Below are 27,151 nucleotides of genomic sequence, written 5' to 3'. Positions count from 1 at the left end.
TATGTGTTTATCCTGAAAGTGTGTCTGGGAGTAAACTGGCCAGAGAGCTATATAATCAGAATGTTAAAATATTTGGAATTGTTGTCCTTTAGTTTGCCAGCTTACCAGCATCACTAGGGACATTGAATGTTTGACACAGATGTAAAATAGCTGTAGAAACAATTCAATTACCCTTAACACTTTCAGGGATTATAGCTTTTCTGAGGTCTTAAAATAATGTGGGAAAAAGATAATAGACCCTTTTGCAAATTTTTATTTTTTTGAAGCTTTTACTTTTTATGATTTACATAGCTGACCAGAATTGCTGTGATAAAACTTTCATTTGTTCAACAAATACTCATTGAACACCTACTGCTTGCCAAGTAGTATGCTAGTGTTTGAGAATGAAATGGTGAGAAAATCAGATGTGAGATTAACCAAATACTCATACAAATTTAAGTAGGGATTTCCTCTCTCCAGCATCATTTTATGGCAAGTACCATTCTGGACAATTTGGTACCAAACTTGAATTCCCTACTTATGATTTTACAATACACTTGACTTATCTTTATAATTCTATTTAAGTACAGAGATAACAGATTTGAGCAGAAATCAGCTGAAGTAGGAAGAGGTCACACAGGCCAAGTGAAGGCTTTTTGCGGAATGTATTATAGATACTGGACCTTCCTAGGCAGGTGAATAAAGACTGTAATGCCCTTGTCCATATCCCAGTGTAGCAATGATGGTTTTTACCTAGGCTAGGCACCATGCATATAAAATGCATCTCTGAAGAGGCAACTTTTCATTCATCTACCTATGAATTACCTTGTACTCTACTGAGCAGCAGCCTGCCATACTGCTCATGTGCTGTTTGGACTCGGGCAAAGAACAAGAAGTACGAATTTATATAATCCATTAATGACAGGTCATGGCAAAAGCTAAAAATACAAATTTCTGATGTCTACGGAATTTTTGAACCTACTTTTCAAAATCAGTTACTAGTCTCTTTTTAAAGCCCAGGAATTAATTTTATTCCAGGCTTATCTCCTCTGCTTATGCATACTTAAGTCAGGTTTGGATTTCCAAACAGCACATGAGCAGTATGGCAGGCTGCTGCTCAGTAAAGAGTACAAGGTAATTCATAGGCAGATGAATGAAAGTTGCCTCTTCAGAGATACATTTTACATGCATGGTGCCTAGCTTAGGTAAAAACCATCATTGCTACACTGAGATATGGACAAGGGCATTATAGTCTGTATTCACCTGCGTAGGCAGGTCCAATATCTATAATACATTCCACAATTAGTATATCATTTAGGATACTTACAGTTGTGAGTGAAATTCAACTCAGACTGGCAATAATGGAGGAAGTTCATTGCCTTACTAAATAGAAAGTCTAGGGGTAGAGTGAACATCTGGATTGGTGGATCCAAAGGTTCAACAATATCAATATCTTGGTCTCTTTCCTTCAGTCATCCATAGTATCAGCTTTCTCTTAGGCTGTTTGTTCTTGAAGTTTCTTCCCCTCCTAGGGTGACTACCAGCAGCAGTTGGGTTATGTACTTTATTCAGCAGGCCAGGAGGCTCTACTTTCCATGAAGCAAAAGTCCCTGTAGACCACCTTGAAAGCAATCACTGTGGCCAGGGAAATGCCATGTGCTGATTACTCTGGGTTAATAAACCCAGATATGAAGTGAGAGATGGACTTAGGGAGTAGTTGTAGGAAAAGGGTACCTCCTATAGGACAGAACCCCTTACACTTCTATCACCATGTCTGGTCCGCTCTACCAGCTACTTTTCCCTACCCCTACTTATAACACTAGTTCAGCTGCCATCATCTCTCACTTGCACATTAGCCATAGCCTTCTAACTTGTTTCCTTGCCCACATTCTTGACCTTTGACCCACCATGCTCTTCACAGCAGCAAGAATAATCTTTTGACAATATACGTTGGATTAGGTTTCATTCCTCCAAGTGGCTTTATCTTGCAATTAAAAGCCTAGTCTCCTTCCCTGACCCATAAGACCCTGCATGATCTGGCACCTGCTTGCTTTATCTATCCATCCTCATTGCATACCCTCAACCCCTTATAACTTATACAGACCTGCTTTCAATCTCTTGAAAACGCCTAGCTCATTCCTACTTAAGGGATTCCACATATGCTACTTCCTCTGCCTCCTACATTCCCCAGGATAGTCTCAGCTTGAATATAGCTGCCTCAGAAAGTCCTTATCTGTCCCATCTAAAGGAGCCCTAGAGCCTCAGATACTCTCTGGTCCATAGCCTATTGCCCTAATTAATTTTCTTTATAGCACTTGTACCTATCTGGAAATGTGCTGGGGATATAGTGGCTACAAGGAACTTTTCTCTCTAATCACAAGAAACACCAGAGCCAAAAGCTATTAGAAGTCATCCAACCATTTCTTTGCCTGAAGTGCAGAGGACTGGGCTAGAGAACAGAAGTGACATGCCTGAGGATTTAAAAGCCCAGCTCCCTACTCCCAGCTCAGGGGAGGATGGGAAAGGGCTAAAAGCATGGACTTAGGTCAAGAAGACCCAGTTTCAACTCTGGCAGAGCTGCTTATAAGTTGTGTGACCTTAGCTTTCTATTCAGTCCTTCTATTTTTTCAGGTTTTGCCTCTGTAAAAGCGATGATGATGATGCTTAAGACTCATGAGGTTGTTGTGAAGATTCAATGAGATGATGCATGTAAAGCATTCAATATAGGGCCTGGCACAATGCTGACATTTACCAAGTGCTTAGCAGGGGACTGGGGGATGGAGACAGCCATCCAACCATAGATGAGTCTTAAGGAGCTGCCCTGCCCACTGCCTACTTGCCAATCTGCTCTGTTCTTAGGATAAGCAAGCTGAGCTGTTTCTCAACCCCAAACCCCTAATTAAAGAGAGATGACATCCATGACTGATCATATAAACATTGCAGATTCCAAGTTCCCCTCTCCTGCTACCCCCAATCCCCCTCTCCACCTCTCCCCAAAAACTATCTAAATAAGAACAGATTTTACCACCCACCTTGTGGGCAGACTCAGCTGAGGCTGGAACTTGCTATTTATCCTCCGGCTGCTGCGGGAATTCAACACATACAAATAAAGCTCCTTTTCCAGCCAAGTGTGTATTTTTCCATCAGCATGTGGCCCCCCTGCCCAGGTTGTCTTGTTTAGGTTGGGACAGCCCGAGGGAGGGAAGGACAAGGAAGGGGTGTGGGGCTCTGATTTCAGAACCTGCTCCCCAGGATGGCGGACTGCAAGACATCTTACAGTCCTGGACCACACTAGGCTGCCAGCGAAACCCGGGAGAGGTTGGGGTGATGGACACAGACATGCTACACACAGAAACAACACATTCCACTTTCTCCTAGCTTCTTGGCAAGTCGCCCCTGCCTCCTGCCAAGGCCCCCAGAGAGCGTCCGTCCCTTTCTCCATCTCTTAGTTTATATCAGGGATGACAGGTTATCCAGAATGTCTCGCTCATTCCACCCGCCCTCCCACCCCACTACGGGGTTTCTCCCCTTCATGCGCTTGTTTTTCTTGCTCACCTTTTCCCCTGATCCCACATCCCAATAGAGTGTGTACCCTTCCTGACACTGTCTTCCTCCTTTAACTAGGACCCTGAAACTCTGTGCTTCAAAACAGGGTCTGTTCTGACAGTTTCTTCTCTCAAACCTTCCATCACAGGCAACTTTTCTAGGGGGTGAGTTCTTAGTCTCTAGGTTCTCTCTAGGCCTGGGAGATACTGCCATGCACTAAACTAAACCCTTCACATGAAATTTTTTTTTTTTTTTTTTTTTTTGAGATGGAGTCTTGCTCTGTCACCCAGAGTAATGCAATGGCATGATCTTGGCTCACTGCAACCTCTGCCTCCCGGGTTCAAGCAATTCTCCTGGCTCGCCTCCCTAGTAGCTGGGATTATAGGTGTACGCCACCATGCCTGGCTCATTTTGTATTTTTAGTAGAGACGGGGTTTCACCATGTTGGCCAGGCAGATCTTGAACTCCTGACCTCAGGTGATCCACCTGCCTTTGTCTCCCAAAGTACTGGGATTATAGGTGTAAGCCACTATGCCTGGCCTCATGAAAAATCTTTTGAAATTTTTTCAATAACCTTCGGAGTTTAGATACTATGCTTATCCCCATTTACTGATGATGAAACTGAGATTCAGAGAGGTTAAGTAAAATCTAAGGACAACTGGCTGTTAATGGTAAGTCTGGGATTCAAATCCAGGCCTGTATGACTCCAGAACCATATTTGTCAGCTGTATGGATTCTGTTCTAATTTCTAATTTTTTTTTTTTTTTTTGAGACAAAGTTTCACTCTCATCACCCAGGCTGAAATGCAATGGCAACATCTTGGCTCACTGCAACCTCCACCTTCAAGCGATTCTCCTGCCTCAGCCTCCTGAGTAGCTGGAATTACAGGCGCCCACCACCATGTCCAGCTAATTTTTGTATTTTTAATAGAGACAGGGTTTCACCATGTTGGCCAGGCTGGTTTAAAATTCCCAACCTCAGGTGATCCACCCACCTTGGCCTCCCAAAGTGCTGGGATTACAGGTGTGAGCCACCATGCCTGGCCCTGTTTTAATATTTTTACGTCTGTCTCCACAGAGTAGCTGTGGGATAATGGGCAAGTTTCTCCTCTATAAAATGTGGACATGGCTTGAATGCTCTCTGAGGTTTCTCCCAAAGCTGACACTTGGCAGTTCTGCAATTCTGAAACTTCCTGCATAATCCAGGGACCCAGGGCAGAGCCTGGATCTCTGGTTTAGTGATGAAGTAAATCAGGTTGGTCTGTTACCTTCTCATCTTCCCTTTTTATTATCTTTACTCCTCCAGCATTCTCTTGCCTTAGGTTTCCTGCTAGGGATCTTCCACCCAGGCCCACTGTTAACTCATCCTGACAATACTTCTGTCTCATCAAATACTTTTGCTCATCAGATATTTTGCTCATCCAAATTCCCATTTAGGCCAGGCATGGTAGCTCTTGTCTATAATCCTAGGACCCTGGAAGGCCAAGGCAGAAGGATCGCTTGTATTCAGAAGTTCAAGAGCAGAAGTTCGTGAGACCCCCATCTCTACTAAAAATTAAAAAAATTAGCAGGGTGTGGTGGTGTATGCCTGTGGTCCCAGCTACTCAGGAGGCTGAGGTGGAAGGATTGCTTGAGCCCAGGAGGTCAAGGCTGCAGGGAGCCATGATTGTACCACTGCACTCCAGCCTGGGTGACGAAGCGAGACACTTCTATTTTTAAAAAAATATTACATTCAGTAACTGCCCTCTTCTACACTAATAGTTGAAAATAGGTCCATGGGTTTACTCCTTGGCCATAGGTAGAAAGTGCTGCAGAGAGGGAGAAACCTATCTGGCTTCTTTTCCATGCAGGTGACAGAAATCTAACAATCTTACTTGAGCAAACAAAAAGTATTGGTCTACAACATAAGTCCAAATGTGCTTTCAGGAATGGCTAAGTATAGATGCTCAAATAATGCCATCAGGATTCATTTCTCTCCAAGTGGCAAGACAGACGCCAGCAGCTTTCTTCCTACCAGTCCAGCAACTCCAGTGAAAGAGCACTTCTTTCCCATCAGCTCCAGCAAAGTTCCCAAGTTGGATCTCATTAGAAGGATTTGAGATGTAAACCCATCCTTGGACCAATCGCTGTGGCCAGGGATTAGAATAAGCTGATAGGGTCTGGGTTATATTCCCACCTCTGGAATCTGGCCTAGGGTCAACTCCACCTGAAAGGTATGCAGTAGAGAGCAGTGGAGGTAGTCGCCTGAAGGAAGGTCAAATTGATGTTACCAGAAGAAAGGAAGTGGCCATTTCCTTTCTTCTAAAGGAACAGATGCCCTGGGCAAAGGGCTATATTCCTAACCTGAAGGAATAAGTAACTATGATTGTGGAATTTCAGCCTCTGTGGTAGCCAGGGAAGAAGCTGTTATAAAGGAGAGGGTTGGGGAACTTGGTAGCCTTCAAATCTCACCATGTAACTATCTGCCCATTCTGGGTTATTTACATCTCCTGGCCAGATGGCCCCTTTAGGTTGGAAAACAGAATGTTTTTTTTTCTTTTTTCAAATTATTATTATTATACTTTAAGTTCTGGGGTATATGTGCAGAGCATGCAGGTTTGTTACATAGGTGTGCACGTGCCATGGTGGTTTGCTACATCCATCACTCCGTCATCTACATTAGGTATTTCTCCTAATGCTATCCCTCCCCTATCCCCTCACTCCCTGCTATCCCTCCCCTATCCCCCGACCCCGGCTATATCTCCCCTAGCCCCCCACCCCCCAACAGGCCCTGGTGTGTGATATTCCCTTCTCTGTGTCCATGTGTTTTCATTGTTCAACACTCACTTATGAGTGAGAACATGAGGTAGGAAAACAGAATCTTTATGGATGTACTTGGATATATTAACTTCTTTTTTTTTTCTTTGAGACAGGGTCTGGCTTTTCCCCAGGCTGCAGTGCAGTGGCATGATCTTGGCTTACTGCAACCTCCCAGGCCTCCCACTTCAGCCTTTCAAGTAGCTGAGACTACAGGTGCACACCACCATGCCCAGCTAATTTTTGTATTTTTTTAAAGATGGGGTTTCGCCATGTTGCCCAGGCCGGTCTTGAATTCCCAAGCTCAAGTGATCTGCCCACCTTGGCCTTCCAAAGTGCTGGGATTACAGTTGTGAGCCCCCATGCCTAGCCTATTAATTTCTTAATACTTTTTTTCAACATAAATTAATTGAGCACCTTTCTTGTGCTAGACCTCATGAAAAGGACTGATGTTACAACAGTGAATGAGACCAGCATGATCCCTGCTCACTTGGAACTTTCCTGCTGTGCCTGCTGTCTATTCTGAGAGAGTAGCCCTGCCCAGGGCCCTTCCCAAGGGAAGTCCTGAGCAGTTATATTTTGTCCAATATGACCCCACACAAACGTACCCATTCACACACTACAATTTAGCGAACCAGGACAGGTTCCTGGCCTAAGAGGGATCAACCCACTTGTTGGCCATTAACCTATGATTTGGCCTTTTGTAGAAAAGGAAGTTTGGCTAGTTCCATTCTCTCTCAATCTTTCAGGATATTACTGGTTTGATTCTCTCTCAATTTTTCAGGATATTATTCTGGGAAATTTAAAAAGGAAAATGACAAGGAAATTAGCCCAGGAACTGAAAGCTGAAAGGATGCATCCAGTCACCTTGAGGAAGGACAGGAATCATAGTGAGGTACACATAAGCAGCAGTTACCAGTACACATAGGCTATGAGTCAAAGGAAACAATTCATTTGTGCAATAAATAAGCATACTTTTTCTTTACCCCATTGCTGGGTCAAAAGAATTATTCTGTCTCCCTTATTGCTTCACATGTATCCTCTCAAAAATTATTCTTTTGACCCAGCAATTCCACTTCTGGGAATTTATCTTACAGACATACTTTCTTACACAGGTGCTAAATGACATTCATGCAAGGTTACTTGTTACAGTATTGCTTATAAGTGCAAAAGAGTAAGCACCCCAAATGTCTGTCAGAAGGGGAGTGATAAGATTAATCCATGATACATCTACATAATGGGCTATAACCTGCTTCAAAAACATTAGAATGCTTTCTTTACTGATGAGGAAACGTCTTTGAGCTACATTAGCAGGTTAAAGAAGCAGAAGCAGGACTGTGGTGTGCTACTTTGGTAAATAGGAAAAATAAGCATATATATGCATCTTGCTAGTATACATATTTTCAAAACTCTGGAAGGCTATATAAGAAACTAATAACAGTGGTAACCAAAGAGGGCTTGGGAAGTAAGCACATAGGGATGGAGATGGGAGGGAAACTGTTACGAACATGTTATTTGAACCATGTGAATGTATTACTTATTCAAAAATTAAATGTATGAAAAGCTTTTTAAACAAAAGGTGTGGGGTGACAGCAGCTGATCATGGTTGAGAAGCAGATAGATATAAAACAGGCCTCCAGAAATCAGCTGAACTGGCTAATTGTGGGCACCACAGAGAATAATCACAGACTGAATCCAGAGTGGCCCTCTAGTTTCAGGTACCACAAGGCCCAGTCCTACTGCTCTTTCTGGCCTTGGATTTATTTGCTGAAATTCTGCCTCCTTTATTGCTTCACGTGGATCCTCTCAAGAAACACGTACTTACTTGAGTTAACTCCTGGGTTTCTGTCTCTTAATCCAGTCTAAGAAGAACAGCTGAAGAAATGGTCTTCCCTGTAGTTGAACCAGAAAGATAGAGGGTTTGAGGTTTGAAATATTCTGTTTTCTTTTCTTTTTTTGAGATGGAGTTTCTATCGCCCAGGTTGGAGTGCAGTGGCGCCATCTTAGCTCACAGCAACCTCTGCCTCCCAGGTTCAAGCGATTCTCCTGCCTCAGCCTCCTGAGCAGCTGGGACTACAGGCGCATGCCACAATGCCCAGCTAATTTTTGTATTTTTGGTAGAGACAGGGTTTTACCATGTTACTCAGGCTGGTCTTGAACTCCTGACCTTGTGATCCACCTGCCTCAGCCTCCCAAAGCGCTAGGATTACAGGCATGAGCCACCACACCCAGCCAAAATAATATTTTTTCAAGAGTGGAGGGCAGGTCTCATGAAGGCACCAGTTTTCCACTCAGAAGGGAGTCAGGCACTAGATCGGTAAAGCCCTAACACCATTCTGGGACTAGCACCTTGTCCCCATGATTGCAGGCTTTGTTGAACTCAATCTCCTTCCCTCCCTTGAGAAGGGGTCACTTGTTGTCTTGAGGGCATCATCCCGCTCTGAAGCAAGGTGGGAGAGATTCCCAAGGCAGAGTGTGTGACAGAGTGCACTCATGGAGAGGAAAGCAAGCTGATTCTTTGGGGTTCACATTATCAGGAAACCTCAGCATCAGGGTTGGGTCTGAGAAGGTGTTTAGGGTCTGAATATTGAAGGCCCAACCTGCTCACTGCTTTCTTTAGATTATTCTATGTCTAATCCAGTGCCAGCCACACAAAGGGCACTTCGATATGGGTGAGTGGAATGGATTCTGATACCTCCAGACTTCAACCCTGAGCCTCCTTAGCTGTGCCTAGGGCACTAGTTGCTCCAGAACTTAGAAGACAGGTAAAGGAAGAGACTGGCCACTGGTCACTCCTCTCTCAAATACCAGAACTCAGAAGACAGGTAAAGGGAGAGCGTGGCCACTGGTCACTCCTCTCTCAAATACCAGAACTCAGAAGACAGGTAAAGGGAGATCCTGGCCACTGGTCACTCCTCTCTCAAATACCAGAACTCAGAAGACAGGTAAAGGGAGAGCGTAGCCACTGGTCACTCCTCTCTCAAATACCAGAACTCAGAAGACAGGTAAAGGAAGAGCCTGGCCACTGGTCACTCCTCTCTCAAATACCTCTGGCCACTTCCATGGCTTCACCAGAGGCAGCAGAAGGGAGCTGAGGGACACATATTGTCCTTCCCTGTCGCTTTATTATACAGAAGAATCCAAATTCTTAACGATCCTTATACTTAAAGCAACTGGAGAGGACACGGAACTGAAACTCAGGAGTGAGGCGGAGGTGGTGGGTGGTGGGTGGAAGAACTTGCTGAAGCAGAGCGGAGGTAGTTAGAAGAGATGGTGCCGGAGAGGATCGAGGGTTTTAGCTACTGTAGCTCTGATGTTGGCTTATGAAATAAGAAAAAAAATTTTTTTAATAAAAATGTTTCAAGCCGGGCGCGGTGGCTCACGCCTGTAATCCCAGCACTTTGGGAGGCTGAGGCGGGTGGATCACGAGGTCAAGAGATCGAGACCATCCTGGTCAACATGGTGAAATCCCGTCTCTACTGAAAATACAAAAAAAGATTAGTTGGGCACGGTGGTGCGTGCCTGTAATCCCAGCTACTCAGGAGGTTGAGGCAGGAGAATTGCCTGAACCCAGGAGGCGGAGGTTGCGGTGAGCCGAGATCGCGCCATTGCACTCCAGCCTGGGTAACAAGAGCGAAATTCTGTCTCAAAAAAAAAAAAAAAAGTTTCAAAAGGTAAAAAAAAATTTAAAGAAAAAAATAGAAGAACAAACAAAAACGTGTTCTAGCTACTTCCCATTATCCTCACTCAGGCCTATTTATTGTCAGCTCTTCCTTTTTTTATTCCCCTACTCTTTAGACCTTTTATCCTTCCTGGAAAGGGAAACTAGAAGGATATTGGCGGCTAGAGGAGGAGAGAGGAAGGTAAGGAGAAGGCCCAGCTAGGGGCTCTGTTCATCCATAGCCTTCAAATCTCAGCTCTGCATTTTTTGGATTTTACCATTGGTATGTTCAAGGGTGCTTATAAAAACCATTTCTGCCATAACAGTTTCTCTTCCACAAGTTGGTCTGAGATGAGATTGTAGTTGGCACAGTTACCAATGCACAGAACACAGAGCACAGGGCAACACACGTGGTCAGCGGTTCTCACGTTGCCATCCCCACACCTCTCTTGGACAGATTCTTCCCCATGGATATCATTTTGGAAGATTTCGTCAACCCAACAAAATGCATTTACGTGCATTGAATAATTTGTTTTTTGATTTTGTGATCAAAGACATACATAGTCTTCATAATCTTCTACAAATCATAATGAAGATAACCAAAGGAGTAACATACTGACTTGCTAGAAATTCAGTCAAAAACCAAAAAACAAACTCTACTGCTACGCTTTATTTTGGTGTATATCAACCAGACTTTCTGAATAATGAAAACAGTTAATGGCAAACACCTCCACTCCCCTCCTCCGCACCTCTCCTCTAATTCGAAGGTTCAGCAGATGCTTCTCTGGCCAGCACATGTCTGGATCTTTAGAAGCAGATGATAAGGTGACAGCGGTGCTACCCTAGAGCTTGCAGCCAAAAATCACTGGTCCCCTTTGCATAGAAGAGGCCACCTGTGGGGAGCAGTTCCTTTAACTCCTAAACCTCCAACACATGGCCCCTGTACTCCACCTCAACACAGACTCCCTAACTCCAAGGGGAACAATGATCTCATGGCAGGGACAGGGAGTGAGAAGGGATCTGGGGTGACTTTTTACACGCTAAGGGTCCCAAAAATTGTACAAGTTTTGTCATCCTTAAGGCATCTCAGAGAAAGAATTCCTTTCCGTGATAAGAGTCACCAATTCTTAGTACCCAAAGTAGAGCAAACTCTTTCCTTTAAGACCTTTTGATCAGTTCTGGGGAAATTGGGAGAGCAGGGTTCTCAAATAAACAACTGATAAATAAACCTGCCATCATTTAGCGAGTACTGACACTGAGGCTGGCCTCATGGTAGGATCCTGAAGTTCTTCTGGGATTACAAGGTCGGCACATTCTGCTTCAGAGCCTGTAAGAGACCAGGCAACTAGCAGATAAGATTTAGAAATGTATCAAGTTTCATCCATGAAGCTACCCCACCTGCCTCAGCCTAGGCAGCCTTTTTGTCCTGTGTCAGAACTAGGCACTGGGGACAGCAGGGAGATAGCAGAGAAGCTAAGCTGCAGAAACTTGAAATACAAAATTAGAAGAAGGGCTTTCTTGGGGGTTGCTGTTTCAATAGTCCCTGGGGATAGGGCCTGGCTGAGGACCACGCCAGAATTGAGGAAGAAGATTGTTTTCCATCTGGTCTCGGAATTCTAGACTCCTATCCTCTAGATGTGACTGAAGTTAGGGTACCCTAGAGCAAGCCTTGCCCTTCTCTGAGTCTTGGATTCTCTTTTTACGTCTCCAAGAATGACCTTTAATGTCTGGAAGGATGCCCCTGCTCTCACCTCCTCACTCTCAGATTGAATATGTGTGTATTTGGGGCTGGGTAAGGGGGGCATTCTGGAAATGCTCAGAGACACTTACTTGGTAAACCATGGGTAGAAAGGTCATGAGGGGAGAAGCAGAAGAGTCAGCGGCCTATTTGAGGCACCCAGGGTGCCAGTTATCTACAAAATTCAATACCTATAATACAAATCCCTCCTCTTTTCTGGCTAAGGCCTCCTTGTCCCAAAGAGTAGGCAGGACCTGGCTTGGCAGGAGGTGGCAGGGGACATCTTATGGAGAAACCTAAGAAGGCAACTAAGAGCCAGAGGGAACTCAGACAGCCCTGCCGGGATCCAGGAACCCTACTATCCCTCTTGCAGCAGACAAACTTTCACTGGTGCTTGGGCTTGCTGGGATTGATGGCAGGGTGATAAGAGAACACACAGGGATCCCTTTCTCCCTGCCCCAACTCAGGGGTCTGAGTCTGGAACCACAATGGCAGGCTTCTCCTCATCCATCCCAGCATAGGATAAGAGAAGTGGGAGGTAAAGTGTTGAGAGTCTCTACTGGTGGATAGAATCATCAGTTACCTCTGGCAGTTCATCCTAGGATCAGGGCTTTCAGGAAGTGGTGGCATTTTGTGATGTCAGTGGGTAGCACTAGATGGCACAGAGATGAGCTCCCTGGGAAGGAACAGTGCTAAGTTCTGTCTTGTTAACAGGAAAAAAACAACAACAACAACAACCAAGCAGACAAAAACCTGCACCAAATAATTCAGGGAACTGGGTTATACAACGTTCAATAGACTTTACTACTGCAGGACTTCTCAAGACCTTTATTACACTATCATGCACTATGACTCTCTAAGAAAAAGACATCAGGTGTAATCTCTTCCAAAGCTTATTTTAATAGGAAGTCTTTATGCATGGCATATGTCCAGATTAATGGCACACAGAACACATATTGTATCCTATCCATGAGTCACATGGGAAATCACCTTCCAGGCCTTTCTCTGTGAGGTCTCCCTGTCCACTGTGCCCTGATCAACCCCCCACCACTTCACTCTCTTTACTTCCCTCATTTCTCTTAAGCAGACAAACGTCCAGGTCTCTGGCTCACAGCTTCAGACATGACAAGGCATGAAGGCGAAGCTGAGGAAAGCCAAGCAAAAGCCAGGCCAAGAAGCACTCATGGTGATGGTCACAGGAGAGAGGCGATCAATGGAGCCAGGGACTGGGCCATCCTGCTATGGATCACACTGCTGAGTTTTGGTTGTATTTATTTTAGAAGCAGCCATCGTTCACCGACGGGGAGAGAGGAAAGGGAAGACAGGGGAGAGAAGAGTGGGGAGGGACATTTTACACGTGTGAAGCAAAGGCCAAGCCAGAGGGCCGAAAGCCGCCAACCCCTGACGAGCCTCCACCTGCTGGCTTGGCTCCCTCTGCCCTCAGCAGCAGTTCTCCGTCCACGGAAGATTGGGGGTTCCCAAAGTGGTTCCCCTCCGGCTCTACACAATGGCTGCCCTCCAGCCTGGGGGCCCCTGGCTGCTGACAGGAGAGGAGGGTCACTGAGGGGAAGCCATACGTTTCCAGCCCAGGGGGCCGCCCAGCCTCAGAAGCTTCCAGAATGAGATCCACATCGGAGAAGGCCACCAGGGCCTGGGTAGAATCGCAGGAGCTCTTCTCCAGCTCCCCGGCTGCAGCGTAGGCGAGGGGTCCTGGGGCCCCTGCGCGGGGCCGGAGCCTCCGAAGGTCATCCCGGAAGTGGGGGTTGAAGAGCAGGTAGAGCAGCGGGTTGAGGCAGGCAGGCAGGGGCAGCACCACCAGCAGGACGGACTTGACGGCCTCGGGCGTGACCGGGAAGAGGCCCAGCATGGAGGCGAAGCTGAGGAAGGCCACGGGACAGTAGAGGAGCCCATCTGCGAAGATGAGCCAGGCCACGTGCCGCACCATGGCGCAGTCCCACACGGCCTCAAAGTCGCCCCGCGGCAGGTCACAGTAGAGTTTGATGTAGGCACCGGCCACGACCAGGAAGCAGAAGGAGTTCATCATTACCAGGGCCACGGCGAAGCCCAGGGCTGCGGGCTGGCCCTCAGGCGGCGCGTAGGGCAGGCAGAGTGGGGAGGCCCCGTACTCGCCCACGGAGGCCAGCGGCAGCGCGGCGGCCAGCCCGGCCAGCGCCAGGCAGCCCAGGACCCCTGCTCGAACGCTGCCCAGGGAGGGGGACTTCCCGTAGGCCCGGACGCAGGAGACAGAGACGCTGCACTGCACCGCGGCCAGAGTGAGCAGCAGCACCGACGCCTCCGACCCCAGTACCGCCAGGAAGCCCGTGGCCCGGCAGCCCAGCCCCGTCTCCCAGCGGGCGCCGTACTCAGAGAACTGGCCAAAGGTCAGGGCATCGACCGAGGCTAGAAGGCCACAGGAAATGCCAGTCAAGGTGTTGGCGCCTGCGATTGCACCTACCACAAACTTGACCGGGGGCAGGGGGACAGGCCCGCCGGCGAACACGGTCAGCAGCACCAGTCCATTGCAGAGCACCGAGAGCAACACGATGGCCCACACGGCCAGGCGGATGCCCCAGCTTTCAAAGAGGTGCTCACAGGGCTTGAAGGGGCCTGTAGGAGAGAGGATCCGACATTAACCCTGGGCCAGAGCATGCTGGGACCAGTTCCTGAGGACAAGGTCAGCCTCTGCACTCAGAGAATTTCCAGTCAAAAGGAGATAAGCATGGCCTCTGCCCTCAGAAAACTCGAGGTCTAAGGGAGGCTGACCTGGTTACTGCCCCCAGAGAACTCCCAGTTGGAGGGTCTCTCACCTTAGAGAATCCCATCTGGGGTTGTGGGGCGGAGCAGTGGGACATACGACTCTTCGTCCAAAGAGCTGCAAGTGGGGTAACCCTAACCCTCCTCTCAGTACACTAGAACATAGAATGCATATAGGTCGGGCGTGGTGACTCATGACTCTAATCCCAACACTTCTGGAGGCCAAGGGGCTGGATCGCCTGAGGTCAGGAGTTTGAGACCAGCCTGGCCAACATAGCAAAACCCCATCTCTACTACAAACACAAAAAATTAGCTGGGTGTGGTGGCACACACCTGTAGCCCTAGCTACTTGAGAGGCTGAAGCAGGAGAATCACTAGGGCCTGGGAGCTGAAGGTTGCAGTGAGCCGAGATCGTGTCACTGCACTCCAGCCTGGGTGATAGACCACGACTCTCTCTCAAAAAAAGATAGAAGCACACGCACGGTACAAATTAATATAGTACAAACCCAGACATTGAGCAAATGTTAAGTGAAGGACAGCACTTGAAAGAAAGGAAGTATAGGCTGCCATCAAGGAGTGGAGAGGGTATCAGCTTTGGGAGACATGGCAGGTAGGGACAGAGTGTGAGGGACTGCCCAGACAGCAACCGGTCTATGCCTGAGCCTCTGTTTCTCTCAGTCAGTCCCCCGTAATCCACTAAGGCCCCCACTGTGGGAGAATCCTGACCAAATATTCTACCAGCCTGCCTCTCTTGCTCTGTGAGAGGGGTACACACCACATTTAGTATTTGTCAGTCAATCAGTGTTTGGGAGGTAAAGTGTCTGAAGTCCAGTAAATCAAAATACAGATGACTTCTTTCCAACGTGGGTCCATTCGAGATGGGTGACATCCTGGTGTTTGCCATCCGTCTCCCCAAAGTCTTCCTAAATCACCTTGTAACTTTGGAAATATTATTTCTTCATTTCCTTTGGCTTCAGGCTCTTGTTCTTCAATGTATTTCTAGGTAGCTTTGTGAATTTGAGAGGCTTTTGTGGGAGCTAACTTTTTTTTTTTTTTCTTTTTGAGACAGAGTCTTGCTTTGTCGCCCAGGCTGGAATGCAGTGGCAAGATCTCGGCTCGCTGCAACCTCCGCCTCCCAGGTTCAAGCAATTCTCCTACCTCAGCCTCCCAAGTAGCTGGGATTACAGGCACATATCACCAGCCTGGCTAATTTTTGTATTTATTTAGTAGAGATGGGGTTTCACCATGTTGGCCAGGCTAATCTCAAGCTCCTGACCTCAGGTGATCCACCCACCTCGACCTCCCAAAGTGCTGGGATTACAGATGTGAGCCACCATGCCTGGCCTATGGGAGCTATTTTTAAACCATTTTTTTCTTATTACCAAATAGGTGATAACTGTAGAAAATTTGAAAATGTAACATGGAAAATTAAAATGACATGACACTTCACTTCTCAGAGATAGCTCATTATTTTCATATGTTTCCTTCTGGTCTTTAAAAAACACATACATACATATAGGTTTTTAAATTAAAGGCTGGGCATGGTGGCTCACGCCCGTAATCCCAGTACTCTGAGAGGCTGAGGTGGGCGGATCACGAGGTCAGGAGATTGAGACCATCCTGGCCAACATGGTGAAACCCCATCTCTACAAAAAACAAAACAAAACTAAACTAACTAAATTAAGATTTTGCTGTTACTATCATTTGGATATGGTTTGTCTTCACCAAAACTCATGCTGAAATGGAATCCCCAGTGTGACAGTGTTAGGCGGGGCCTAGTGGGAGGTGTCTGGTCATGGGGGCAGATCCCTCAGGAACAGATTAATGTCCTCCTGTGGGAGTGAGTGAGTTCTCCATCAATCCAGGGAATGGATTAGTTCCCTGAGAGCAGGTTGTTAAAGGGAGCCTGGCCTGTCTCTCACCCTGTGATCTATTTGCACATACCCACTCCCCTTCTGCTTTCCATCACAAGTTGAAGCAGCCCGAGGCCCTCATCAGATGCCCAGTCTTGAACCTTCCAGCCACCAGAATTGTGAGTCAAACAAACCTTTCTTTATAAATTACCTAGCCTCAGGTATTCTGTTATAGCAACACAAAGTGGACTAAGACAGCTGTATATAAGTTTCTCATTCTCTTTAAGTTACATTTTTATCAAGCAGACTTTCCCAAATTTTTTCCCAGAAAATATCTTTATGTTACTCAAAACATATTTTATATACCATAAAACGTACCATAATTATTTGACCACTTGGTATGAGTTACTTTAGAAACAAGCTTAAGTTGGATTTTGTCTTTTGAAACTTCCTCTTTTACCTCATCCCTGCCGATTACTGGTTTTCAGAGGTGAAATTTCGATGGCATTGTGAATGAAGCATGTGTGTTTCCAAGTCAGAAACAGCACCTGCTTCCTCCAGGTTGGGTTAGTGCTCTGGCCCCAAGCTGGCACTAGGGGGCGTGCTGTTGTCACCAAGCGCTGAGAACTCGGGCTGGGCAAGGTCAGGCAACCACTCTATATAGGCTTTAGAGAAGGTAAAGGGAGAAGGCAAAGGTCCTGGGCCAGAAAAAGCTGGAAAACTGGAAAATGGAGGTGAAATGAAATAGAAGAAGCAAACTGTTCATCACTTTCTGTTCATTCTGAAGAGTTCCCATCCTTGCCTAAGTAGCATGGTGCTTGCTGCCTTCTGTGGCCTTGTTAGCATTTTATATGCAAGAGAAGGGATTTCCTCACCCTAAACATCTCAAGTTGAATTACACCAAAGAGAAAGAGAGTTTTCTTACTTGTTTTATTTTTTTACAGCAAGATGGATTTAGGTTAGACTCTAAAGGAGGCGTCCCCAACTGTAAGGGTTAGATGGTGCTATAAGGAGTTACCCAGGGATACTATGGAGTTTTTCTACTGTGCAGAGTTTTAACAGACACTGTAATCTTCCCGGGATGGAGCAGTGAGGGATGGAGAAGGTGACCTTTCAGAGTCCCACCTGGCTCTAGGATTCTGTGGTATGGGTCTTAGACTGAGGGAATACTCAAAAGCAGTCCCACGTGCCACCCTGCGCAGTGGGGGTCGAGGCATTCTTTCCTGCTTCTCTCCTGTGTGACAGTAGTTTTCTCCTGGATGCATAAATGCTAACTGGCTGATTGCTTGACTTCCCCTCCACTCATGCTACTCCCTGCAAGCAGCCACCCAAGGGAAGGAACTCCAGTTCCTTCCCCAGGAATTATGAAAGGAGAGCCCTCCGTCAGCAGGCTGGGAGTCAGGCAAAGAATGTGACTGCAGACATGCCTGGCTGAACTAGTACCCCAACTAGGTGGTTGGGTGCCCCTTCTCCATTCCCCCTCGCCCCCATTCCCCAGACGCCATCTCACCTGGAGTAGGGCTACACTGGACACTGGGGTGCGGCTTTGAGTCCTCCATCTCCAGCTGGAGCTCATCCAGGTCCAGGTCATCTGAGAGGAGAGACAGGAAAGTGATGCAGGACCCTGGGTCTCGGTGTCAGTCAGTCAAGCCCTACCTTTCTCTAAACACCCCTTCCTTTAAGCAGTTGTCCCCTGTAACTCTGCTCAGCACTGCTCATTCCAGCAACCCTGCACATCCATTTCTACCCTTGGGGTAAAGATTTGGTCAGCTTCCCATTACCCACATGTGGATGATCTGCACTGAAAAGTGCACAGCGAACATTTCATCGAGACCTTCTCTTTCTATTAATCAGGGCTCTGTGCCCTATCCAGTCGGCCTTACTCACCAGTGCTGCTTCGAGTTGGAGTGGAAGCTGTTTTAATAATATATGCTAGTGATCACACGTTTCTCTACTCTGGCTGGGCTGTCACTGTAATTTTGTGTCCAGTTGTGAAAACTACACATTAAGAAAAACATCAGTGAGCTGAAATGTGTTCAGATGTGAACTAGGGACGGTGAGAGCGCAGAAGCCATTTGTGAGAGAAACAGTCAAAGCAACTGGGCGGTGTTTAACCTGGAGGAGGCAAGAGTAAGTGGGGATGTGCTGGCTGTTCTCAGAGGGCTGAGGGACCCTTAGGGGTAAAGGAATTAGACTTCTACATGCTGCTTTGCCTCAGAGGGTAGAACCAGGATTAGTGGATGGATTGTAGAGGGAGGCAAATTATGATTCTAACGGAGACATTCTACTTGTAACTACTAACAAGAGTAAGTTCCCACAATTAGAACTGTCCAACAAAGGAACACCCCACCTTCAACAGATGCAGAGTAGGGCCACATCTGCGGAGTGCAATTCGGGCCCTGGGCAAATGTAGAAGAATTTCAGTAAGAGATGGGCCTGCTCTCAAAGAGCCTGTGGAGACTAATAAGGAAGCAAACTGTCATGCTACAATGAGCGGCGCCAGCGAGAAGGTTTATTTACTAGCTAGAAGGGAATAATTTGAATGTTTCTCCCATAAAGAAAAGACAAATATTTAAGGTAAAGAAATATCCCAATTAACGCTGATTTGATCTTTACACATTATATGAATGTATTAAATAATCACACGTGCCCCCAAAATATATACATCTATTATGTATCAATTAGAAAAAAATTTAAGCTAGTAGATTTACTTAACAATAAGGGTTAACATTCCTTGAGTTCTAATTCTGCACCAGGTACTATGCCCACCGAGTCCTCATCTTCATGGTCCCATTAACCTTCACAACAGCCATGTGAGGCAGGTGACAGATAAGGAAACTGAGGCTCATTGAAGTTAAGTGGCTTGCCCACAGACTCACAGCAACAGACCACAATTCAGATGCAGGTTAGTCTGATTACAGAGCCCAGATGTTTTACTGTTATGCCTTCCCAGGCAAGGGACTGATTTATTTTTTTAAAGACAGGGTTTCACCATGTTGGCCAGGCTGGTCTTGAATGCCTGACCTCAGGTGATCCGCCCACCTTGGCCTCCCAAAGTGCTGAGATTGCAGGAGTGAGCCACCACGCCCGGCCGGAACTGATTATTTTGGGAGGTCAGAGGGTAGGGAGGGTTGAGGAGATTTACACATGCATGAGCTGAACATGATTTGTCGCTGATGATCTAAAGCAAGAAGTCCCCAGTGTGAGAGAAAGCACCTTTACATTGAATCAGAGTGTAGCATCAAAGGCGGGACTAGATCATCTTTAACGTTCTTTTCCATTCTAAGCCTAGGCTTTACACTTCCTTTTTCTTTTCTTTTTTTTGAGATGGAATTTCACTCTTGTTGCCCAGGCTGGAGTGCAATGGCGTGATCTCGGCTCACCACAACCTCTGCCTCCCAGGTTCAAGTGATTCTCCTGCCTCAGCTTCCCAAGTAGCTGGGAATACAGGCATGTGTCACCACACCTGGCTAATTTTGTATTTTTACTAGAGACAGGGTTTCTCCATGTTGGTCAGGCTGTTCTCAAACTCCCAACCTCAGGTGATCTGCCCACCTGGGCCTCTCCAAAGTGCTGGGATTACAGGCGTGAGCCACCGCGCCCGGCCTACACTTTTTTTCTTATTCACTATTGCAGTGTTTCTCAAACTAGGTTCTGTGAACTCTAGAGTGTTGCAGGCATGTTGGAGGTCCACAAATTCTATAAGAATTTTGAAATGAGCTGGGCGCGGTGGCTCACGCCTATAGTCCCAGCACTTTGGGAGGCCGAGGCGGGTGGATCACGAGGTCAAGAGATCGAGACCATCCTGGTCAACATGGTGAAACCCCATCTCTACTAAAAATACAAAAAAATTAGCTGGGCATGGTGGCGTGTGCCTGTACTCCCAGCTACTTGGGAGGCTGAGGCAGGAGAATTGCTTGAACCCAGGAGGCAGAGGTTGTGGTGAGCCGAGATCGCGCCATTGCACTCCAGCCTGGTTAACAAGAGCAAAACTACACCTCAAAAAAAAAAAAAAAGAATTTTGAAATGAGAATCTAGAACATTTTATAATCTATAAAGACAAAACATTTTTTTTTTGCAGTGATAATCCATCACTAAAAGACTTTTTAAAGAATAAGATGTTTCTCAAGTCAGACTGGGAAATGTGTCTGAGGACCGAAGCTGGGGAAAGAATGGCTTGTCTTCAAAAGGCAACTGTACAATATTCAGGTTTAAGAGCTGGCTTCCTGTGGGCTCTTCCTCCATCACACAGGGTAACGGATAGGCGACTCTGTTGGTTGCACTTGTTCCGTCTTTGGTTCACAAAGTCTGTTTCCTGTGTGGCTCCTTCCTCTCCACTTAAAGGGTGGACACCGTCAGTTGGGAGTTTTCCCAGGAGGCAGGAAGACTGTGAAGGTGCCCCTGGCCCAGACACCATCAGGGTGGGTAGGAGGCTGAGCTGTGCCCAGAGAGTCCTGGCATTTCCTCCTCTCTCTACCTTTCACTCCCTGCTCTCCAGAACAGAGCTCAGCAATTCTCTCAAATCAAAATGCATGAATGAAACACAAGGGGTGAAACCCGTGGACTCTGTCTGAGGCTGGGAAAGTCACAGCCAAGGTGTTAAGTAACCACTCTTCAAACGAGGAGGAAATAGAATCTGGCTGGAGCAGCAGCTCCTGGCTTTCCTTCTCGAGGCTCATTAGCTCCCACAGGAAGTGGGGGGCCCTGCCCTAGCTCCCGTTACAGGCGGCAGGCAGCCCACGATCTTGACGCCCTGTGGTTCTCCAAGACCTAAGCCCGGTGGAAAGTTTCACCTTGAGGAAGGAAAGTTTCCATTCCTCCCTCCAGCCCCCTGAGGGAGTGTTCAGCAGACATCCGGGAATGTCCCCCGGGGACAGCCGTCTGGGGCCCAGAGCCAGCCAGGCTGCTGGGCTCCTCCTCATCAGGGCTTCACACCCTCCCTAGGGAGGTGCATTAGTATATTGGGAAGAAGGCTCTCAGAGACCCCCAGATTGCCTGCCCACCATTTGCCCTCCAGATACTGTGCCCTGGACTCCACAGCTGCACTCTCCCTGTACATGTACACCAGAAGGCACCAGTCCTCAGTAGTAGCAGTGGGCATACTTCATCATTTATGGAGTCTTTTAGTCTTCCCCAACGGCCTGTGAGCTATGCATTGTCTTTCTCATTTACTTATTTATTTATTTATTTTGAAACAGAGTCTCACTCTGTCACCCAGGCTGGAGTGCAGTGGCATGATCTCAGCTCACTATAACCTCTGCCTGCTGGGCTTAAGCTATTCTTCTGTCTCAGCCTCCTGAGTAGCTGGAACTACAGGTGCATGCCACCACGCCTGGGTCATTTTTTTATCTTGGTAGACATGGGGTTTCACCACTTTGGCCAGGCTGGTCTCGAACTCCTGACCTCAAATGATCCACCCGCCTTGGCCTCCTAAAGTGCTGGAATTACAGGCATGAGCCACTTTGCCCAGCCAAGTATCTTTCTCATTTAAAGGAAATTAAGGCTCAGTATGGTTACATGACTGGTCCAGTGCAATCCGACTGGTAAATGTAGTTGGGTTTGGACCTCAGTTCTGTCTACACTGTCATGAGATGTTTTTCTTACACGTTTATATTTGATTTTTTTTGTTTCTTTTGAAATATTGTGGAGAGTTAGAAATGGAAAAAAAATCCCCCAAAGCAGAGGATCCCTATTCCCTCCCTCCTAATTCTGCTTATGTTCTGCAATACGGGGCAGGGGGAGAGGGAAGCCCTTTTCTCTGCCCTTAGTATCTAAGACACCACTTAGTAAATGATCCCTCAAAACCCACTGGGCCACCTGCCTCCAACACGTGCCTTTTACCCTAACTCTTCCAGAAACAGACAGATGGCCCAAGACAGCCTGCACTGGGATGGCCCTGCTCAGCAAAGCTCTCTTGCAGCTGGTGGCCACTGAAGTCTCACTTTCAGACTCATGGGGCAGACTGGCGGTGCGGGATGGACTTGGATGGCAATAATCCCTACACTGTTCCTTTTGGTTCTAGGACACATTATACAGGGATTTTTTTTCCTGGAAATAGGTTTAATTCAATTGATTTAATTAAATCCTATTGGCTCAGATTGATGAAATAATGGGTCTTCTTCTCTGAGAATACCCTAAGGTTGAAGGAGAAGAAACGTGGACCGCAAGGGGAGGGCTAAGTGAGATGGTGTCAGAGGCACATCGTGAGCTGCAAAGGGCTAGGCAGATACTGCGACATTGCCACAGCCATTATTACGATCCTTTTTTTGTCCCAAAGACCTCTGGGTGTAGTCTTGGAGAGACAAAGTGCAAAGAGGTAGAGTTTCCTCCCAGGTCACAGGCAACTCCTCCCACCTCTGTGGGGCTTCCCTCTGCAGCCGCTGTCAGATGCCCTCTCAGATCCCCAAAGAATCCCCTCTCACTTCCTCTTCACAGCCCACGATCCTCCCCGGCCCAGGGCCCCCAGTCACTCACAGTGATTCTCTGCTTGTCTGGCAAGGAGACCCAGGGGCCTTTTTGAAGACTCCTCATCATCAAGGTGAAGGTCCTCGGCCTCCCACTGCCCAGAGGCCTTGAAGAAGCTGGCACACATCCCATAGGGACAGCACTGGTAGGCATAAGGCACCTCCAGGATCCTGGTGAGGAAGAGGTGGGCAGTTGGGCTGCCTAAGCATCTTTGGGGTCTGAGACCTAAGTCTGATTTAAGAGATCTCCATCCCAGGGGCTGGGCACTCAGTGTCTGTCCTTCAACCCCCAAGTTCCCTGTTCACTGTGCTAGCAGCTTCCTGGGCTTCCTTTGTAAGGCCTTGCAGCCTGACTCCTGATCTGAAGGACTCTGGATGCATTCCTGTCTTTCTTTGTTCCTCTTGGCAAGTGAGATGGGGAGAGAAACGTTCTGCCCATTGTTTAAGGAGTCCTCTCTGCAGGCTCAGAGAGGGGAGAGGCTTCCCCAAGGCCACACAGCACTGCCAGTGCTCTGCTCCTCCTCCCAGGCAGCACCTCCTCTTCTATATTTGAGGAGACAGGGATTCTCCTAGCGATTCTTCACTCTGGCCCTCAATGAGACCTGCACCGTATCCTTCCCCCATCTCTGGGCATATTGGAGCTGGATTTGGTGCCCTCTAAGGGTGAGTGCAGAGGCCCTGAGGGCATCTCATTAGCATGCAGCAGACATGGCTTGGGCCACACAGGCTGCACTACTGCTGCTGCATGGAAGAGGCCTGGATGTCATTAGCACCAGGGCCTGGCTGTGCAGCTTGTTTTCCACTCATCAGTTCCTGAGCTCTGCCCTCATTCCAGGGGCTCAGATGCTGCCCAAGTGAGGACAGATAATCTAGACATGTGGAACCAGGTGAGGTGCAAGGAGGACTAGGGGGTCTGCACATCATCTTACTTCTATCCTCTTGGGTCCCAGTGCCCACTAGGGTTAGTGCTTGGGACAGGGGAAAATGTTACCAAGGAGATAAGGAGGAAGGGAAGGCATGAACCAGATCCCATTTGGTCTGCAGGCAGTCAGGTAAACCCTTCCACTAAATCTGGTCAAACCCTAAGCCTGTAGGCTTTTCTCAGGGTGGGGCTGTCCGACTTTCTCCCTGTCCCTCCAGAGCCTCCAGTTGGCCTACCCAGGTGCTGGGGAAAGCCATTCCCTCACCTCAGTTTCGGGAAACTGTCCTTGGAGAAGGCCTGGGAGAGAGCCAGGTTCCCTTTGAGCTTCAGATGCATCAAGCCCCCAAGTCCAGCCAGGGGCAGTGTGGTCAGCTGGTTGTCCGTCAGGTCCCTAGGACAGTGGATGGTCAGGGTTATTGGCAGTCAGTGGGATTGCTGAGGGGGCAGGGCTGTGCTGAGGATGTGGCCAGTGTGCCTGGGATGGAAGCAAGAGGAGAGGAGCAAAGGACAGAAGAGAAGCTTAGAAGAGAGCATTGAATGCCGAGGGAGGAGGGCAGCCGAGAGTTGCTAGAGGCACCATCTACAGCTTATTCATTCTTTTATTCCCTCGTTCATTCAACACATAACGGTGCCAACTATGTACCAGGGACTGTTCTAACTTAATGCCAAGCTGTCCCAATTTGTAGGTAACAGAGCTCCCTCAACCACAGGTCCTGTGCCCAGGTCTGAGTGCCATCCAGGAGGCCCTGCCTAGCCCCTCTGGGGAACCCTCCTGTTGTTGATCCCATCCCCTGCCTTTCCTCCCATTTTTCTGATGACATAGAGGCCCGAGTCTGGGATTGGACAGAGCCGGCCCTCTGGCTACAAGCAGGGATTGGGTCATCCATTCCATCTTGTAGAGCCTGCTTTGTAGCCAGAGGTGAGGACATGCATGTTCTTCTACTGGAGACGCATTAGAGGAAGCCCAGGGTTCCAAACCAAACACCAAGACCACAGACTGTGCGTCGTGGAAACAGCCCTGGACTGGAAGGCAGGAAACCTGGCGCTGTCACCAACTCGCTGTGTAACCAAGGGGAGACGCAAATCTGCCTGAGCTTCAGTGTCCTCATCTTTCAAAGGGATAAAAATATCCACCCTACCTATCTGGCAGGACTAGAGAAAACAGGAGGGGGAAGACGGAGGTGAGAGTTTTGTGAAGCCATGGCTCCAGCCTGAGGAGGAACTTGTGTGCCCGCTGGGAGTTCTGGCCCTTGGCTTTGAGTAAGCTTCTCCTCCTGGGCCTTGGAGGCCTCACCTGTGAAATGAAGTGGGTGGGGCTAGATGGTCTCTGAGGCCAGGACTGTAGCTGGCCCAAAAGGAGTCTTTGTGTTAACCAGAAAAGGGCCCAGTCTGGGTAGCCTTTAGGACTCACAGCTCGGCAAGGAGGTGGCAGGATGTCAGCTCCCTCTTGGGCAGGAGCCCTTGTGCAGTGAATAACCTGCCCCACAGTACATGGCAGCTGCCACAGAGGCCTCTTTCAGCCCTGACACAATGACCATGCAGCCAACACTGATCACTTTCTGTTTACATCCTATGTAATTTAAAGGACCTGAGGTCCCATGCTGCCCCACAGAATGGCAGCCCTCTACAGCAGTGCTCAAGCAGGGGACCCCTGAGCTCTCTGAGACCCTCCTGTGTGTCAAGGGACTCCAGGCCCAATACATCTTCTTTATTGGTGTATAGAGAGGATGGGGGAAGGACCCAGGCAGGGGGGATGAGGAGGGCTGAGGCTGCCAAAACACTGCAGAACATTAGCAGATGATGTTCCAGAGCTTGCAAGCGGCAAGCTCTCTGTTTATTAGGCCCCACGCTCTGTCAAACGGATTGTCAGAATGACTGATTAGGCTGAGGCCCATCTCCCTGGGATATGCATGTTCCTGCTCTGGGGTGGCCCTCCTGCCCCCGTTGGTCAGCCCATAGTCCCAACTAGCCCCCAGCATCCTGGAGGAGAATGCAGCAGGCACTTACAGCTTGACCAGGGAGCGCAGGGTGGAGAAGGCCTCGGGGTGGATGGACCGGATGGCGTTCCAGCTAAGATCCCTGCAGGCAGAGAGGGTGTGACAGGAGGGGACAGTAACATGTGGAGGACTCACTGTTCCCATTACGGGCTCTTCCTCACATACCCCTGTCTGACCCGGCCCTAGTAACAGCAACCGTAGCCTTTGGGGGAAGGTACCTGCTGCTGCCCAGCTCCTAAGCTGGCTGTGGCCCCAGAAACAGGGACATGGTAGCTTGGCTCTGGAGCCTCAGGGCCTCCTGGGTACCAGCTAGAGAAGTGTGTGTGTGTGTGTGTGTGTGTGTGTGTGTGTGTGCTGGGGGTGGGGGCTATGGAGCTGGGAGGCGATGTGCATGTCACGTCTGCTTAAACTGTACACATGTGCTATGAGAATGAGCATGTCTGGCAGAGGGACATGGTGGCTCCTCCATGGCCCACCCCTGGGTGCAGGTACTCACAGGGCTTGCAGGGAGCTCAGCTGGCTGAAGGTGTCAGCTCCAATTTCCCAGATGCGGTTGTGTTGGAGGCCGCTAGGGCAGCAAGAGAGGCTGGATGAGTCGGCAGGCTCAGACCCTGGCTCCGCTCCATGCCCCCTGAGCACTGGGAGGAAGAAAGGAGAGCCCCCCACTTCTCCTGGCACAGGAAGAAAGAGCCCAGCCCGAGGAAGTCACCAGAATTAAAGGGAGCACAAGGGGATCCGGTTGCCTTGGGTAAGTGGGTCAGGAGACAAAGCCACAAAACCATCCCTGTGGCCCAAAAGGGAGTCAGCTTCCAGTGTTCCCACCGGGTTTGGCTCGCAGCCCAGCCGAACTGGCCCCCACACCTCCCCATCACCATGGGTCCTCCAGACCCTAGCACAGAAGCAGAGCACCGCCCAGCGTGAGTGACTGGCCCGAGCTGGGAAGCAGAGCTCAGTAGACTGGTTGACTGGTTGCCTGAACGGGAGATGGACCCCTGGGCCTCAGCCATGAGGAAGACCCTCCTTCCCTTGGCACCTAGACAAACAGGAGACCCGCATATCCCTACCCTGCCCCAGCCCCAAAAGGCATGACCCTGCCTAGAAGCAGGGGACAGACACAAGGAGGCTCAAGAGGCCGTGCTGGCTTGAGAAAACAGGAGCTGGGTTAACAGAGCTTAAAAGAATTTTTAAAGTGATATTTTCTTTGTGACCTTTGAATCCCAGGCTGCTTCTTCCACTTAGTTTTGTATGTCTGTGTGTAACATGCAAACACATACACACATATGCGTGTGTGTGTTTATGGGGGTATGGAAAAGCAGAGAGCATGTTCCAAAATGCAGGGTGTTCCAACTCCTTACAGCCTTCTCTGGTCCAACCCATGGAGCCCTGATGTGACCCTGTCCCTCCACTGGCCTAATCGCTCCTGCATTTCTGCGTTGCTGTTG

At 48.4% G+C, this 27,151-nt stretch overlaps 1 protein-coding gene across 1 annotated transcript in view; it reads right to left on the bottom strand.

Annotated features, from left to right (window-relative positions):
• Nucleotides 1-12,524: 12,524 nt before the first annotated feature.
• LGR6 (leucine rich repeat containing G protein-coupled receptor 6) overlaps nucleotides 12,525-27,151 on the bottom strand; it is a 128,727-nt gene continuing 114,100 nt past the window's right edge. The window contains exons 13-18 of the mRNA XM_012459476.3: nucleotides 26,206-26,277; nucleotides 25,720-25,791; nucleotides 23,978-24,103; nucleotides 22,801-22,961; nucleotides 17,837-17,917; nucleotides 12,525-14,326 (exon numbers count right to left, since the gene is read on the bottom strand). Coding sequence (XP_012314899.3) covers nucleotides 13,071-14,326; nucleotides 17,837-17,917; nucleotides 22,801-22,961; nucleotides 23,978-24,103; nucleotides 25,720-25,791; nucleotides 26,206-26,277 — 1,768 coding nt within the window. The 3' untranslated portion in view covers nucleotides 12,525-13,070. The remainder of the gene's footprint in view (nucleotides 14,327-17,836; nucleotides 17,918-22,800; nucleotides 22,962-23,977; nucleotides 24,104-25,719; nucleotides 25,792-26,205; nucleotides 26,278-27,151) is intronic.

This window comes from Aotus nancymaae, unplaced genomic scaffold (genome assembly GCF_030222135.1).
Source record: "Aotus nancymaae isolate 86718 unplaced genomic scaffold, 86718_ANA_hifiasm-v0.15.2.pri h1tg000039l, whole genome shotgun sequence".
NCBI lineage: Eukaryota > Metazoa > Chordata > Mammalia > Primates > Aotidae > Aotus > Aotus nancymaae.
This window is presented reverse-complemented; position numbering and strand designations above follow the sequence as displayed.